This window comes from Plectropomus leopardus, chromosome 10, assembly GCF_008729295.1.
Source record: "Plectropomus leopardus isolate mb chromosome 10, YSFRI_Pleo_2.0, whole genome shotgun sequence".
Classification (NCBI taxonomy): domain Eukaryota; kingdom Metazoa; phylum Chordata; class Actinopteri; order Perciformes; family Serranidae; genus Plectropomus; species Plectropomus leopardus.
The window spans coordinates 17,962,310-17,980,059 of NC_056472.1; the positions used below are offsets into that span (position 1 = coordinate 17,962,310).

Below are 17,750 nucleotides of genomic sequence, written 5' to 3' on the forward strand. Positions count from 1 at the left end.
GCATCCTTGGTACACCCTGTAATGATGCAGTACCAAAGAAAGCCACAGAGTGTCAGTGTAATTTCAGAAAATGGGGAGAAATGCTTGCAGATTGCAGCCTTAAGTGAGGAGTGCATTGTCAAGTATGATACCTTCAGAATGAACAGGCTGATTCTTCAGTACCATTCACTGGGAGAGAAAAACGTTTCCTGGCATTTATTATTCACTCTTAGCAGAACTGTACAATTTGTACCCGAAGTGGAACTTACAGCCCTTGAAAAAGTAAGAGCAGCAAAGCAGCAAAATGAAACACTCCAGGAAACTAGTTTTGCATGGGGGAATTTTAACTCTTTGTACACATTACTGCTGCAGTTCAAAATTTGAAAATTCACCTGTACAGCATATACAGTTTCCAATTTTATCTGTTAATTAATATTCCTGCATAGGATTCTATACATTGTCATTTTTCTACATTTGGTTACTTTGTGCATTAAACGTTAAGTACGCTGCCCCGACCTAAATGTCACTAGATGCCACTTTTATGCTACACATTACATTCTCATGGATAAGTAACTCAAATTAAAGCCTAACATTTGTGAAAAACAAAACATTTAGCCAAATCAATAGTGAAATCTTTGTAGTTCTACATAACGATGACTGTCCTCTTCTCACAGTAAATTAACTTCTAGCAGCTGAATCATTTGCACACTGGCAGGACCATGTTATTTAATCTAAACGGCGGGCTGCCAAGTCTCCCTTCGGCCCTTTAAGGCTTTATCCATCTGCAACATCTGAACAGAGCGTCCAGTCACATTTTCTTCAAGATTCATCGTCAGTTTCAGTGCTTTTACCGGACCCTCAGAAGATCCTTTGACCCATGTCCTTTAAAGCCATCCCCTCACTGTCCCTCCATTGATCAAGCCCTGGTAAACAAGAAGAAGCCTGGCACAGGTCAGGAGAGGCCAGGTGAGATCTCCCCATCAGTGTCCTGCTCCTCCTGTTGCCGGCTGCTTTCTTCTCCCATGGCGAGAGCCTCTAAGAAGCTCTGCAGGCATGAGAGCAACTTGGTCAGTTTGCCCTTTAGTCACAGTATAAGGCTGTCAGTATGAGATGATGCTGGAGGAAGCAGGTCCTGAGCCAGCAGCATTCATCTGCAGATTTCCAGAGGAGCTTGACCTCCGCATGTGAGGGAGCAGGTAGGGGTCGCTTCCCATCTGGTGAACATCGATCCGGTCCTCTTTCCTGTAGGCGAGGCATCGCCTTATGAAGGCCTGGAGGGGGGAAGGGATAGTATGAAAAATTTGCAAGTTAATCTAAAATTTTAAAGGGGACCTAATATGCTCATTTTTAGGTTCATACTTCTATTTTGGGTTTTTATTACAACTAATGCTGGAACCCTAGCATTCACCCTCTGTCTGAAATTCTTAATTTCAGCACCTGTCTCTTTAAGCCCTCCTCCCAAAAAAGCTCTGTTTCCTCTGAACAATCAGCGTTTCCAGGTCTTGCACATCTGCATCATCACTGCAGCCATGATGACTATACCAGAGGATTGTGAAAATTTTTAACAATGAAAAATCGCCAATTAATGCCTCTGATTCAAAGTTGTCACAACTGGACATGTTCCAGCAGGAATATGATCTGAAATGTGGGAGAAGGTAACACACAAGCTTGTCTGAAAAGTTAAAAAAAAAAAAAAAAAAAAAAGTTCGAAACAGTATTCAGAACGCTCTGAAGCCTGAGGGTTTTCTCACGGGGATTAATTTTACATATGTTTGCCTCATCATTTGATACTTTGGCCACAATTAATTTGAACATTCAATTTTGTATCATTATGCTGTATATACGGAAAAACATAATAGGTCCCCTTTAAAATACATTTTCTTTGACAATACAACACTTATTCTAAAATGTCTGTATCTTTTGTAGGCAGGTTCGTCCCTACCTTCGCTTCATTACTGGAAACTGGCTTGACGGGGAACTGAACGTCTGTAGCTTTCAGTATGGTGTTCTCCTGCAGGATGTCTTGTTGTGACTGATTATGGCCAAAAGGCTTAAAAAAAGGAAGAGTGGTGTTTAATCATTATGCAAGAAATTACAGAAATATTCATGAGTAGAATCTATATTGCCGTCCTTACCTTCCTTCCATAAAGACATTGAAAAAAGATAACGCCCACAGACCACACGTCCACCTTATTGGAGATCTTTGGAGGTTCTTTGCCAACTACAAAACATTCAGGAGGCAAGTACCTGGCAGGAATAACAACAAAAAAATGATTTTTGAGGTACTTATAATTTACATGAATAGTTCTACTTTATGCCACTTTTTACAGTTATTGTATTTTTTACTCCACTACATATATTTAAGTTACTTTTCATATCGAGAATTTACACATAAGACACAGTTTTAAAAATATGTCAAAATGCAATTTTCCCAAGCCCTACTGAAAATGTTTTCCCCAACTGAACTCTCAAAGGTCTCTGCAGTGTTGTTGTAAGCCTCCCAGCCTGCCTTATGTGCGTCTTTGTGACTGAGCCAAACTTTTGACAATTGCATATTATCAATCTTCTTCTTCAAATTACCCTTAATAACCCTTTCTGTTATTATCATTCTTCTATCATTCTTCTTGTCATCAGTGCAGGCCACACTAACCAAAGACCATGCTTTTTGCCTACAACTGACTGAGCGTGTCCATTGAGACACTTGCAAAAGAACAAAGATAGTTCTGCCCTTTTGGTGAACAAGGGAAATGTTCACAATAGCTACGACTGTGTAAATGCATGCATCCACCCGCTCACACACACAAACACACACACAAAACCGCACAAACTCTTGTCACTTGTCAAATGATACAACAATTGTGTTATGAAAGGGGACGTGGCAAAATGGTATGTGTTTCAACAAAATAATGAACAAGCATCTGTTCAAAGTTATGCGCCAAGGTGACCTAAAGAGCTGGTGGTCGCAGCTAAAAGTTGATTGCAGAACTGCAACATATAATAGAGTGTTTTTATTGTGTGGTATTGCTACAATGATTGTTCTTATACTGCATGTTGTGTATACAGGAGGGATATTTTTTCTCACCAATAGGTCCCTGCACCCTGTGATGTCAGGTCCATCCCATCCACACCATAGTTGTCATCATCCATGATTTTGGACAGCCCGAAGTCAGTGATTTTGATTTCCCCGCAGGCTGTGCCGTCCACCAACAAGATATTGCCTTGAAATCAAAGTAAAAGAAGTCAGCACTCAAAAAGAAATGGCATACTATATTTGATGATTCTTCAGCCCGCTAGATAACGGACACTTAGTTGTCACAATCTGATTTAATGTAGAGCAACTAATATTTTCTTGAATTGATGTAATGAAAGTCGTTAGTTGCCCAGATGGGCATGTTCACCTGGCTTGAGGTCGTAATGGATGATGGGGGGTTTGATTTCGTTTAGGTATCTTAGTGCATTCACAATCTGCATGACTATGGACCGTGCCTCCTTCTCAGACATTAGCTTGTGCTGTTTCAAGTAGAAATCCAAGTCGTTGCCTTCGCAGTACTCCATGACAGTGCAAAACCTATTAAGTGGAAAAAAGACTTGCTGAGAATTACGTCCCACATCGAGCAGAAATGAACTGAAAAATGCTGGAAATGCATTAACAAGAATACAAGTGCACTAACGTGTCTGTGTCCAGTGAGAAGTAGTCGTAAAGTTTCACGATTCGGGGGTGGTCCAGCTCCTTGTGTATTCTGTACTCTCGACATGCATGCCTGTGGAGAGGAAGGTAATTATGCTTCTATTATCAAGAAAGGCATGAAAGTGGGGGTGCTGTATTCTTCATTGACGGCCCTGTGCTGGGGCATATGGAGTGGAAGGACAATACACTGAATGTCAAGGAAACCCGAACAGCTTGTGTAAGTATGTCCCAACATTTTTATCACTAATAATGCACCACAGGTGAGGTTATACATTTCTACATGAGCCAACGTACTTGTGATAGTTCTCCTTTTTCTCTTCTCTCCAGTTCTTGTTAAGTTGGTGGATTTTCACAGCAGCGTATCGTTGCTCAATCAAGTCAAAAGCCTGCACAACATTTGCACAAAAGGTCGGCTTATACATGAAAAGCAACACCTGCAAAGAGAGCGTTAATGTGCTTTGACACCTATGACATCAACGTTTAATGACCTACCTTGTAAACTTCACTAAAGCCCCCTCTTCCTAGAAGGTGTAGGAGCAGATATCGTTCATTCAATGTTGGATGATCTTTAAACCTGTGGATGGAGGACAGAACAATTAAAATAACAGGCACAGACCTACAGTATGTGTCAATGACAATTAGCCTTACTGTGCCAATATATGAACGATGTGGAAAAAGACAAAAAAGCTTCATCCAGTCACATAAAATCACCACTGTGGATGAGGATACTGGCCCTGTGTGTACATCATGTTCCAATGTCAATGCAGCAACTGTCAAAGAAATTGATTCAAACTCACTGTGAGCTGTCTTCATTATTTATTCTCTTCAGCTCCCGAATGTGAAGGTTGCGCACTCTCTCCAGACGCTCCAGCTCCGCCTGGATCTCAGCTTCTTCCTATAAATGATTCAAAAGCACAAACACACAAATGCACAGAGAGAACTTCAGAACTCTGGCTACAAGGAGAGGAGCTCATCAAAACCCACTTGTACACAGCTGACTAGTTCTGTATTAAATATTAACGGTTGACTTAGTACGGAGTCTGTCAGGGGCTGCCTGTGAAGCGTATTCTTCGGCAAACTACAGGCTCCCTCCATCGTTAGGGGGATTCACACAAAAGCGAACAGTGGTTTAGCTCAGGAAGCTGGAGAATCGGGCTGAATATATTCGATCATCTTCATATTGAAGACAAAGATTTTCTACCTGTATAAGATACTGACTCTGTTCTATTCTTTCAAAAGTAAATTATATCAGTACTACCAACTACCACTTCACATTAAATCAATCAGTGCCAAAGTTTGGTACAGTAAGAGGGCACTCAGTGCAGTACACGCACTTGACCTTATGTATTCATTCATTCCACAGGTTATTCAAGGTATCCAGGATTGGGATTTGGTGTCATTCACACTTGAACTGATAACAGTGCCTCAAATTCTGTATCGGTACACAACAATACCTTTTTTTGGTTCTTTTCTCTTTCTGTGATACCTAAAATGAAATTTTTGAAATAGCTGCAGTCAACACGTGATTCTGCTCCTCTGCTTTTAATAATCACACATAGAACCAAGTCTCGGCCTGTTTGTGTGTGTGTGTGTCTCTCTCTCTTTGTTTAGACAAATGGCAAATATGTAATAAGTACATAATTAAAAAAAACACAATCAATCAAAACAGCAATGATACTAGCTATACTAGACTAAAGGGAAACTGAAACTATCAGAGTAAACTAAGTGCTGGGTACAGAAAGGAGGTGGAAGCACTGCAAAGTGCCTCAAAGTGCCACAGAGCTCCATCGACTTCCCAGCAAGACTAAACCATTGCTGCAGCGTGGATAGTTTTGCTCTCTGGTCCATTTCTTTTTCTTGTTTTAAATCTTGGAAATGGCCTAGTATCACTATTTCATTGGTTGTGTCTTAACAGAGAACAAAAATATGCATGCACGCACTCTCTCTCTCTCACACACACACACACACACACACACACACACACACACAATCATGGTCCTAGATAAATTAAGTGGCTTGTGAAATGAATTAATACATAACTTCGTGTGGCTGTACTGCACAGGAAGACAAATGCTCCCACTGATAAGTTGAAGTTTAAGTAGTGAACAAACCTTCTTGAGATGTCCAAGTCGCAGTTTGAAGATCTCTTCCTGTTCATGGTACTCTGCTAGTGTCAGCCTTTCCAGAATGACAGAGATAAAATGGGAAAAAAAAAACATTTGCTTTAGTTAACTGCATCTCAATGTTTACTTAGATCACTACTTTCATCTGCTCACTTACTGTCTGTACAGTCCTGTTAAACTTGCTTTACAACAGCAGACTATGCAAAGGAATAAAGCCAAATCTATAGAGAAATCTACACACAGCCGGGCCTGAACTTACAGCTGAAGTAAGCTGGGTTTTAGAAAGGGATCACTTTCTGCTCCATTCACCGCCTTGGTTTTGCGTTGCTTTGGCTCCGAGTTTGTGGTTGGTGCTTGGGAGTTGCTCGAGGATGGAGGTTTCCTCTTGGCTAGAAGTTTTCTCTGCCTCTCAATGTCCTCTCTCTGTTGGTTTATGGACTCTTGCTGCCTGCAGATGGAAAGCAGTGTTTTTTGTTAGATGGCATCATTAACATTTCCATAATTGTACTCCATGTTCTCTTGTCAAAACATTTAATGTGACACCATGGTAAAAATGATCAGCAAATATGAAAGCTGTAATTCTAATTTTGGACTGTGCCTAAAACAGAATTTACCAAGTCGACTGTGATTCACAAGTTTGGACCGATGCCTATAATGTTCAGCGTTATTGGGGTTGTCGTGGGGAGCTCCTACCAATTAAAATCTACCAACACATCAGGAGAGAAACAGCCAAATATGAAGGGTGGCAATCTCTAAAATGAAATCATAATACAAATATCGATGCATCCTAATGCATCAAATTTATTCATCTATATATTATTTTTTTTCTCACTGTGTGACTACAGTGAAACCCTCAAACAGTGATTACATCTGTCTGAGTAAAATTAATTGCTACAGGCAGATGATCATTATAAACATTTTCCCTTTTACTTCTCATGCAGATTAGCATCTAATTTACATTTGTTTATTTATGAATTTTATGAATATAAAATGAGGGGCTCTACATGACTGGGCAATGTCATCACCAACCACATGTGCTTTCCCTGTGCACTTTTGTTGTCCGTCTCCATCACTCGCAGCCAAGACTGTTTCTCATTGTTGGAGTAGACCTCAGAATGTAAACTGAGGAACACCAAGTTTCGTTGGCTTGTTTTTGGCAGTTTGTTAAACACTCCAAGGAGACTCCCTTTTCTCATTGAGAAAAATGTCAGCTTGTGAGGTTACATTTGCCAACAAACTTTCTTTTGTTCCTATTGTTCTTCTTATTTATTTAATGGAAACTGTCATATCACTTGCTCAATTCTTCTGTGGTTGGCAGCATCTGCAAACAGCTGTTTTCCTTCAACTGTGGGCGGAAACGTGAAATTTGGTTTCTCATGTTTGTTGTGTTCCCAGAATATTTTAGTTTATTAGACACAACTTGCAAACAGCGTGGCTTTTATCCAGGTCCCTTTTCCCTTCAACTTCATAAAAGCAGGGTTCCCAAACATTTTCATGGACAAAATTTCAAAATCTTTCCATGACTTTTCAAGGACTCACTAAAAAAATTCTTGCCCCAGTTGCTGGGCATTTTTCAAATATATCGGATTAAAACTTGCTGGCATACGTGTAGAGAGAGAGGGAACGAGAACGACAGAAAGCTGAAGATCACACATGGACACATGTTAGTGCAACAATTCATCATCAGCTACAGAAAATAAGTATGTCGATATGTTACATAACGTGGAAGGTTATCCCCAGAAGATTACTACAATTTAAATGTTTAAAAGTTTCCCCAACTACAACCTCACACTAAACTATTACAGCCTACATATCAAGAAAAAAGTGCTTCACTGGGTGTTTGTTCCAGGAAAAGAGAGTGTTTAGAGATAAACACCTTTTTTTAAAAAATGGGGAAAAAATTACATAAAAATAAAAAAAAAGGAAAATAAATTATCAGTAAGATAAAAAGGATCTCACTAAAAGCTGCTTACTTCACAAGGTTTTGGAAGGCATAGCCATCAGTCCACTGTTCTGTGAATGACGCTCCATGTCTCACTGTAGTGAAATGGCCTAAACGAAGTCTATCCTGCATGCTTTTCTCCCGACAGGCCTGCTTCTCCTGGGTGCTCTGAAGAACGATACAAAATATAGGTTACAATGCAAGTTTGCAGACATACAGTATATGCTGAATGCACTGAGAAAAACAATACATTTACCTTTTCTATGAGTAACTTCTTGCTCATGGTGATGCATTTATTCAAGCGTTCCTTGTACTTTTCAAGTAATTTTTGTTGTTCATCTATCTGTCTCCTGAGATCACAGTTTGCCTGTGAAGCAAAAAAAACAAAAACAAATCAGCAGCTGCACAATTTATATTATTTTCCCGATACACCACTTATTAAAATCTTAATATGTTTTATAATATTGATAAGACAAAACAAATCAAGGTCTGTTTTTTTAACCAAACATGATTTTTTCAAACACTGTACAAATTGTTTTGCATTTAAGTAACATCGCAGCCCAGTCAAGCCTTTCAGCAAAGTAGTGAACAGAGTAAGACCTTCTTCTTACCCTTAGCAAATCGTCTATTCTCCCCTCCTTCTTCTCAAGGTCTAGATTCTTAGTGCTTTCAAGGGCAGCCAACTTCAACACTGTGAGGTCAGTCTAAAGTGGAAGAAAACAAAAGAAGTTGTTTAAAAACTTGCCAGGAATTGTCAAACACATTGAAATGCGAATACAAAGCACCGGTGGTGTCCAGACATTCCACAATCACACCTCCTCACCTGAACAAATTTGACCGCTAGTTGCTTTGGATGTGTCATGTGGTCCCCAAAAGACAGACTAGTAGGAGATGAGCTATTTTGTCTAACCTGAAACATCAGAGAGAGCACTTCCTCTGTGAAAAGGCAACAACAAACGAAGCAGCAAAGGAGATTTTGAGTACAATTTTGCCGTAACTTACAGCGATACCCTGAGCGGAGTGGGAATGTGAGTTCTGGGGGGAACGAATCACTGGTGGGAGACCTCTCACAGGACTGGACCCATTTCCTCCCTGGAACTAAAAGGTTAATAGAGAAAAGGTGACATCACTGCCAAACGTTTGATAACAGCAGACCCACTAACGCCTCTTTTTCTACCACAGTGCTGTTATTTTAGAGACAGGAAATGGATTATTCCTAAGTGGCTGGAAGACTAATACAGCACTCATTATTCGCTCGACACTTCCTTTCAGCGTATGAAACATCTGGCGAAAACGAAACAAAACTGAAAACTTACATCAAAATAATCACTTATTTTGGGTCCTCGCACAATTGATTTCCCTGTGAAGAGAAAAGAGGAAGAAGAATGTTATTTATCAAAGCATTTCAAAGAAATACTGTTAACAAGAGCGGAAATGTAACCAGTTTAACAAACTCACCCTGGCTGCTCTCTGACTGGATCTCAGGTTTCCTTTTTCTGCCTCTGGTTGTTTCTGACTGTTTCTTCTCCGGGGTCTGAAAGAGAAATTTTATTTTAAAATGTTTATTTAAACAATTCTTACAACAAAGGCTGCTTTCACCTTATGGGCCATATCCACCAAAGTGTTTGCTCCCCTGTCGAAAATGCCAGGTGCTCCTCAGGAAACGTCAGCTGAGAGCGTTTGGGAACACTTTGGAGGCAAAGAGTTTTTTCATCTTAGACGCCTTGGTTGAATTTGGTTACTATGACATCAGACAATATCCACAGTAGTAAAAATGTCAGCCTAAGGAAGAGAGCGTGCTCTGGCAGTTGCACTGGATCAAGGGAAGGCTGAGGAACGCAGGGAGAGAGGAAGGACCCGCAAGTCTATGTGCATTCATGAGTGTGGCATTTCATCCAAATTTGAACATTTTTCAACTCTTAGTGCTCAGAAAAAAAGAAAACAGGCAGCTCAACTTGTAGAATTATCACTCACTGCCTTGCCACGCTGCTGGCATTTGTAGCTTAGCGTAAATATGCAGCCCTACCATTGCAAAGAATTAACAAAATACACTGCCTCAGTAAAAAACACTATGGTGGACATAACCCCTTAAACGTGCTGCTGCTGCGATTGATCACAACACTGTAGCTGTGTGAGGCTATCTTTGGAAATAGTCTTGGTGAATCCTAACGTTTATTTCTGATCAACAACAGATTTTTACTTTGACTTGTGCAACTGCTCTCACTGCAGTTTCAGTTTTGTCCAGCTTTTATGTTAACAACAGTGGTGTAATATACAACAGCCAATATCAGCATAACTTTCAGTTGTAAGATTTCATCATATACAAACCGAATAAGCAGGAGAACTGCCTCTTTTCACATCTGACCCCTATTAAGAGAGAGAAAGGAAAGATTTTTAGAATCATAAAAAAGAACAGAACACCCGAGTGTAGCCAGCAGATTCTGTTTACAAAATAGTCGAGGACTTCTTTCTGCTTCTTAAGACTCTAAGAGTATTTATTAACAATGAAATTATTTAACAGCAAATCTGTCAAAATCCTAGATTGTCCTCATCACCTTGTGTCGTCACAAGAACTACTATTTCACATACTTTGACTTTGACCAAAACCAACCAACTTGATGAAGTCAGAGCATTATTTGATGCAGTAACATGTGCTGGTCTGATCTAAGTTGTCACTTGTGCCCCATTAGAAACAATGTCATGAGGGAACACAGAGCAAAAAAAAAAATGTCCAGTTTTTTTATCAATAGAAGTGTGTAAAGGTTAATTCCTGCATCATTATAGTTAAAAAAACTGCATCAAAAATGCAACAAAATGCTGCTAAAGTATGTTATTGTAGCCTTAGAGGGAATAAACAATAGAAAGGCAAAGTCCCTCCCCTTCTGGTGTCCCCCATGGGACATTATTTTGTAAAATATGTATGGTAGTCAATTTGAAGCAAATTTTTCATCTCATTTGAATTGTGCCATGAATTACACATTTGGTGTTTGTCAATTTTAAAGATGATTTTTCAAGTCAACAAAGTCACAGTTTGTTGTAGCACCAATTAGTTTTGCGTGAAACCACTACGGGAACTACATCTCTTGTCTCACCAACACAGTCGTGACCTAGGCATGTTATACTTGAAAGTTAAGTTACGGTGTCACTTATGCATATTTTATTCTAAGTAAAGTCCCATGGTGATTCACTAGAAGGGGCAGGACTTTGCCTCTTCATAACACTACTGCAAATCAAGACCCGGGGTTGAAGTGGCGTGGGTGTGCTGCTCCAGTGTACAGCAGGAACATAAAATATGAACGTGGAAATCTAGTTTGAGGCTAATTATATAGCAGGACACAGCATGGTGGTTTGCATACCATGGTGTGCCAATGCAATGAACTGAAATGAAATCAAGCCTTTGTTGATATGAAGGTGGTCTTACACATTTCTCGACGGAGACATTTAAATGTAAAAAGTTATGTAGCCAAATGGCCAAGTAGTTGATTTAGTAAATCTATCAATGATTAGAAAATATCTGGATGAAGGTGTTGATGATATCAGCTGGATTCAAATAAAGTTATGATCAGAGTGAACATATGTTGAATAGTTGAAAATTGGTACCATTGTTGAGACAGCGATATATACACAACTCAGTCACACTATGACTCAGGTATTTTACAATACATACAATAATCCTTTATATTCTGGAGTACTTTCCAGCAGAGGAAAAGTAAACTGGCCATTGTAACTCATTAATTAGGCTTGGCTCGACAGCAGTGAGAATGTAAAGGGGATGTTGACATATTACTTATACAACCAATTAAATCATTAATAATAATGACTCGCAAATTATTTGTGTCTATAGGTTTGCGTACCTCTGACTCCTTGTCGCTAGAGGATCCCAGGCTTCCAAAACTGTGATTTGAACATTCATTATTGGTCAAACCCTGGGGAAAAAAGAGATTATTTTATGATAACAGTATTTGCATCAATCATTGTGTACAAACAGTGACATAGCCAAATATTCACTCACTTTGGTTCCCCCGCTTGTGCTACCAGTGCTGCCCCCTGTGCTGCCGCTGACCCCACCCATAAAGCGAGCCTCCAGTAGCTCCTGTCTCCGGGGGTCCAGGCTGTGCAGCTCCTCCATGGTGCCTGGGAGGATTAGCAACAATTCACAGTATGTCTCCGTTATTCAAGGATCAGCTTAATTGAAGCCTTTGAATGCACCCACTCAAGAGCAGATGACACAGTAGCAATGAGCTTGAGAGCAGAGTTATAATAAAGGTGGCTAATTTAGTTATGTATACAAACTGACAGGTGATAATATTTTAGTCTAGACCAGGATATAGACCAAATGTATGCCTATTCCCCAGAGGCATATCAACAAAGGTTTCACTTTGCATGTGTGTAGCACAAATAAGAAAGATTGTCAATACGTTTACTGCTGCATCACAACTACATCTACTAGAAGCAGGCGATCACAATTATTACAAAAAGTAAAGTCACCAAAATCATTTATAATAACTCAAAATGCAAAGTCGAGGTCCAGAAGTACCAGGCATCTCTGAGCCACAAACGCTATTATCCTGACAGTCCAAGAGCAATGTTTCGACTGCTAGGCACTGATGAATACTGTGCTCCTGTGGGACTGTTACGTGAGCTCCCTGGGCTACAGTGCTGCTGCTGACTCAGAGGGGTCTGCCCACTAAACCTGTGCTTTAATGAGACAACCATTTTGAATCTACAAAGGAATTGACTTAAATGGAGGAAAACCTAAAACACTGAGAAATCCTTCCCTAAAAATAACACAACAATCAGAGCAGCTGAGGAAAGAGCATTCTTGTGGTCAAACAAAAATCAGTCAAATGATGAATGTGCACCTATAGAGAAACATGCAAACTATTAAACATACATTTAACATCAGTGCATTTAAGCAGTGCTTCGGGGAAATAAAGCAGAAATTACTTAAAATGGGGGGAAAAAAGAGAGATCTCTTTTAGATGAAGGGAAACGATAACCGTAATCAGAATGTGGCTGACTAAACTCATTTATTTGCAAAATGTTCATTATAAAACCACAGACTTAACAAAACAACTCAATAAGAATTAGTTGTGGAAAGTCAAATACTAGTTGGGTCAACTTCCCTGTTGACATGCAAATAATACATAAAACTGCACACAAATACAAGTTTCACATCTCAAAAAAAGCTTCGATCATCTTAGAGGTGCACTAAATTTGAACTTAATTTAGGCCCAGAGTTGTAATGTCCGATAGTGCAAAACAAGCCTTAGCAAGAACAGCTAAACAAAACGTCATTCATTATATCTTCTACCACAAAGTAAGTCTGCTATTAAGTTGTATATAAAAGTGCAACATGCCACTTGAGAAATGTGTTGTAACAGGTAGGATATAGCTGAGTCACTAACTGATAACAGCTAGCGACAATTTTCCAGATAAGCACGAGAAAGATGATCAAGTAAATGGACTGGCGCCCTCCTAATCTTCTGACCACTCAAAGAGCTTTTACACTACATGCCACATTCATCCATTCACACATGCATTTATACAGTGGTGGCCGAAGCTACCATACAGGGTGCCACCTGCAGTTCAGTTTAAACAATCACACACAGATGATTTGCGGTTCAGTATATTGCCTAAAGATACTTTGACATGATAAAACAATTTCCCTCACAGGTTAAATAAAGTATTTCTATTCTATTCTTTTCTAAAAGGAAGAGCCGGTGATCGAATCACTGAATGGTTACCCCAGGTGTCCAAATCAAGAAGCATAAAATAGCATCCATAACACCAGCAGCAAAATGAATTTATACTCCACTGTTAAAATAAATATATATATTCTAGCCCAAAAAAAAAAACAAAGTACCACAATGTTTTTAACAATTTGGCTAACAAGCAATGACCCGCCAACCATAAACAGTGAGAGTTCAAAAAGCAGCAGAGACAGAAAGAGCCTCCATCATATTTTTAAATAACTACAATGGGGCCCGTTTTGGATAGGGATGCATGATAATACTGACACGTCATCATCAGCAGATATTGGCTTAGATATCAGATATCACAGATTTTTTTTGTGTATTTACAAAGTGAACATGTGCAAAACATTAACCATAGGTTAAAAGTGGTTTTCTTATTTTGCACAATGAATATATATAACATAGATTTGTATTTCAGGTCTCCATCTGTTGGTGGGCCAACACGATAAGAGTATGCATAATATGATGTTAATTTCACCAAGGAAAAGACTTGATCACTAAAATTAGTTAGGGATATAGGCAGAAATATCAATATCAGTTATCAGCTAAATGGATTGTTTTTATATTGGCATATCAACAAAAAATCCAATATCGTGCATCCACAGCTTGGTATACATTTTATATTAATTTTGGGATAATTTGATGGAATGTTGGACTAACCTCATGGTCACTTGTATGTTTGTCAAAAACCTAAACTATGCTACATGGGAAAGACGTGGCTGCCAAATTAACCTGGCTTGCGATTAATGTTCCAAAACCAAATTTAATAATACCGTTATGGTTACCCAATGACTGGTCTCTACATCATATGTAGTGCACTAAAATGCAACATAGAAACAAAGGAACTATAGGTCAAATTTAATGTCTAAAATTAAATTATTAGATGCACACAGTTGTCTGAAGACAAGGACAATGCATCGTAATCAGGATCTGCATGCAAACAAAAAATAATAATATGGTTTATTGAAATACTTTTCTCTTGATTAAGATGGTTTTGTTTGACTGCAAATCTAAATCGTCTATCATAAAGCTCTCATTATTATGCCCACTACACATTAATCACTTACTACAGAAGCAATGATCACATTTTCATGAGATTGATAATATACTCTGACCTTTGCCTTCACACTTTTATGTGATAACGTCTAAAGATCACATCAACAGTCACAACCCCCCCATGCTCGCAGAACTTGCAATGGTTAAAAAAAACATGTTCTTAGGACAAATCTCACTAATAATCGAACAACAGGTCCATCTCCTCTTCCTAAAACACCTCAGAAACAACAAAGGGCTCGTCACCCAGGATGGGTCTGTGGTTTCTAATCAAACTTACAGTCTATTTTCCTGAACAAGTCATCAACAACAGTCATCAGTATTCTACAACTAGAGAAACAAACAAGACTATCTGGCAATCAGTATTATTACAGCAGTGCTAAAAATTTAACCCTGCAATCACCAAAACATAGAGAGACAAGTTTCCTCACCTAATTTCTTACCATTGATATGAAATGCACAATTTTCAACTTTAAGCTGAATATAGTTCAACTGGCAAGTAAATAGTGCAGTGAATATACAGTATTTACCTTTTTACCATGAATTTAACATAAGCATTGAAATACTCACAAGAAGCAGTTGTTGTTTATGTGCAGTTGTAGGTGTTCAACTGAACCTGTAAAATTTATATGAATGCAACTATAAAAACCATAATCTTTAAAAGAGGGTGTAGCTTTAAAACCCTTCCTGCTGCTGCTTTTCAGTGCAATTTTGGTTTTGCTGAGACGGCTCCACAACCATATCATACTTTCCACCCAGAATATTTATGCCAGTGTCACATTATAACTACAAATCAGCTGTGTTGTGTTTCTCAAGGATTTCCCTTTGTTTCAAACATGAAGGCCTCAGTGCATAAGTATTATCTATATTCAAGCCCCTGCAGGAACAAGTGGTTGAACCCTTACAACTCTTGCTGTGGATGTCATTTTAACTCCATGCAGTTCAGCAGAGTGACCACCTGTTTATGGCAGACACTTGTAAAGTCTTAAAAATCAATGGCATAATCTGGGTTTGATAACTTCCACCTTGGTTCACTCATTGACAAATTCATCTTAAAAAACATCAAAAATAGTCTAAATTTACTATATTTACCACAACAACTGATGTATTCAGCCATCATAAATAGTCAATCAATGCATGCAACAGTGAAAGAAATTGAGGCACTACCTCTAAATCACAAGCTAAGTAAAGTCCTCCATCATTACAGTATCCATTGCAAATTACTGAGGGTGCAAGAAGGCGTGATTGTATTAATTGATAAGTACACTGGGTCAACAAAAATGACCAAATAAGCATTTGATTGCGTGTATGTTAGCATGCTACACAGCCCAAAGCAGCATGTATCCCATGGGTGTCCCCTCATTATTGTCGTGGCATCTAGCGTTACATGCATTGCTCCAAGTAATACCAAAAGGTCAAACAAGGCTACCTTTCATCCAGTGCGGCAGCATTTGCAGCAAATGGCTATCATAAAGACTACACTAGATGTTAGGTACATACTGTCGTGTTTAAAGCTGATCTTAGACCCTTGTGTACCGTTAAGATGATGGTTAACATCAGTTACACATGCACACATATTGTGACCACTGCTGGTAAGAGAACACCAGTCTACACACAAAGGATTGCGATGCACACATAACTTATCCGGTGATATAACGTTACCATCACCCACAAATGCTTGATTTCCCTTCTTGCATTTACTGATCCGTTTTACATCCATCTGTAACTTCACTAACGTTTGCTTTCTATGACGGCTGCATGCTTAAAGAAGGATGCACCGACTACAGCGGTTAACCTTCCTGCTCTCGTAAAGGTTTATCGCCATTATGCACGTATTTCTCTTAAGGTTACTGCACTGGCCTGAGCACAGAAAGACGGTCCTGTGTCTTCAGTGCTACTAGCTAGCCAAACAGGCTCAATTGACTTTGGAGCTGACGCGTTAGTGTAATGTTAGCTAGCAAGCCTGTTTCGCCACCAAGATTTGCTCGGTCGTTTAAACACAATTTCCTTTCGTTCTGCACAAAATGAGCTAAACGAGCATATACAAAAAATATGTATGTCTTAATTCGTTTAACGATACCTTCCTGGGCCTTCACCACTGCCGTGGTTTGTTGCTGAAAACACAGTCCGTGTTGGGGACGTGGAGAGCTGGGACCAAAGATGGCGTCCCCTCCAAACTTCCACTACTTTGGACACTCATCAAGCTACTTTTCGTGTGTTGATACTGCAGCGCACACGGTTAATCTTCCACACGGGCTAAGAAATTAACCGACTGACACACCACCGTTGTTTTACATGGGTACGGCGACTGACACCGAGTGAAAATGTGTAATTATTATCTGTTTTTAGGACACAAACCTCTTCACACCTCAGCAGTGCGTCCTGGCTCCAGGGCCACCTCTCCGTCTTCAAGTGGTTGCCAATGAAACGTCATGCATCGTGTGCAAAATTCTTATCGCGAGGGTGATACATTTTTTCTTAACGTCAATGATAACATGAAGAAAGAAGCCCGGGCATAAACACTGCTTTTTAATTACATACACTGCACAAGTTTTAAATTGCTGGAAAAAAATTAAATTAATGTTGGCCAGTATAATAAATGTTATGGGAGCCCGTTTCGGCAAAGAAATAAAGTCAAAATTACGAGATACTTAATAAAAAATATAAGCCATAGTCATGACCTATTTCATAGTTTAGTACGTTGTCATTTTGACTAATATATTAGCAAATCTGATCAAAAGTTTTAATAAGATGTAGAATAAAGTGATTTTGACAAAGTATCGCGATTTAAAGCTCAGATTTGAATGTTTATTTTTTTCTGACGGAAGCGTTCATAGCTCATGATGTGTCCAAGGATTGTCAGAAATTTGAACATCCAATGTTTTTTCATAGTTTCTGACTGTGGCAAATTGTGTACTTTTAGGGATTTTTGAAGAATGCATAATTTCTTTTTCTGACTAAGGTAAATTGTGTGATTTTGGTGTTTCTCAGAACAAATGCCTTCCAAATGCGTTTTCTATAAAAATACAAAAGACAACCATTTTAAGTTGTATGCCCCTCCCCTGAGCCAGAATGAAAACACAAGTCCCTCTATTTTACAAGCATCAACCCTTTGCACCACCCCTCCCCCCTCATAGGTAACAAACAGTCCTTCTAAAGAAATTATATAACTGTTGGACTATATAAAAAGGTTATGGGAGCCCATTTGG

General features: G+C 39.1%; 1 protein-coding gene across 1 annotated transcript; it reads right to left on the minus strand.

Moving 5' to 3' along the window:
• Positions 1-172: 172 nt before the first annotated feature.
• tlk1a (tousled-like kinase 1a) lies at positions 173-16,893 on the minus strand. Its single transcript, XM_042494961.1, is given in 24 exon segments — positions 173-1,250; positions 1,922-2,029; positions 2,115-2,226; positions 3,062-3,197; positions 3,378-3,547; positions 3,651-3,740; positions 3,962-4,053; positions 4,160-4,241; positions 4,465-4,562; positions 5,779-5,845; positions 6,050-6,238; positions 7,764-7,900; positions 7,989-8,099; positions 8,344-8,436; positions 8,556-8,642; positions 8,735-8,830; positions 9,049-9,092; positions 9,191-9,266; positions 10,061-10,099; positions 11,587-11,658; positions 11,745-11,866; positions 16,622-16,658; positions 16,660-16,698; positions 16,700-16,893. Coding segments are annotated over 24 exon segments (2,310 nt in total). The 5' UTR covers positions 16,742-16,893; the 3' UTR covers positions 173-1,079.
• Between the last annotated feature and the right edge of the window lie 857 nt (positions 16,894-17,750).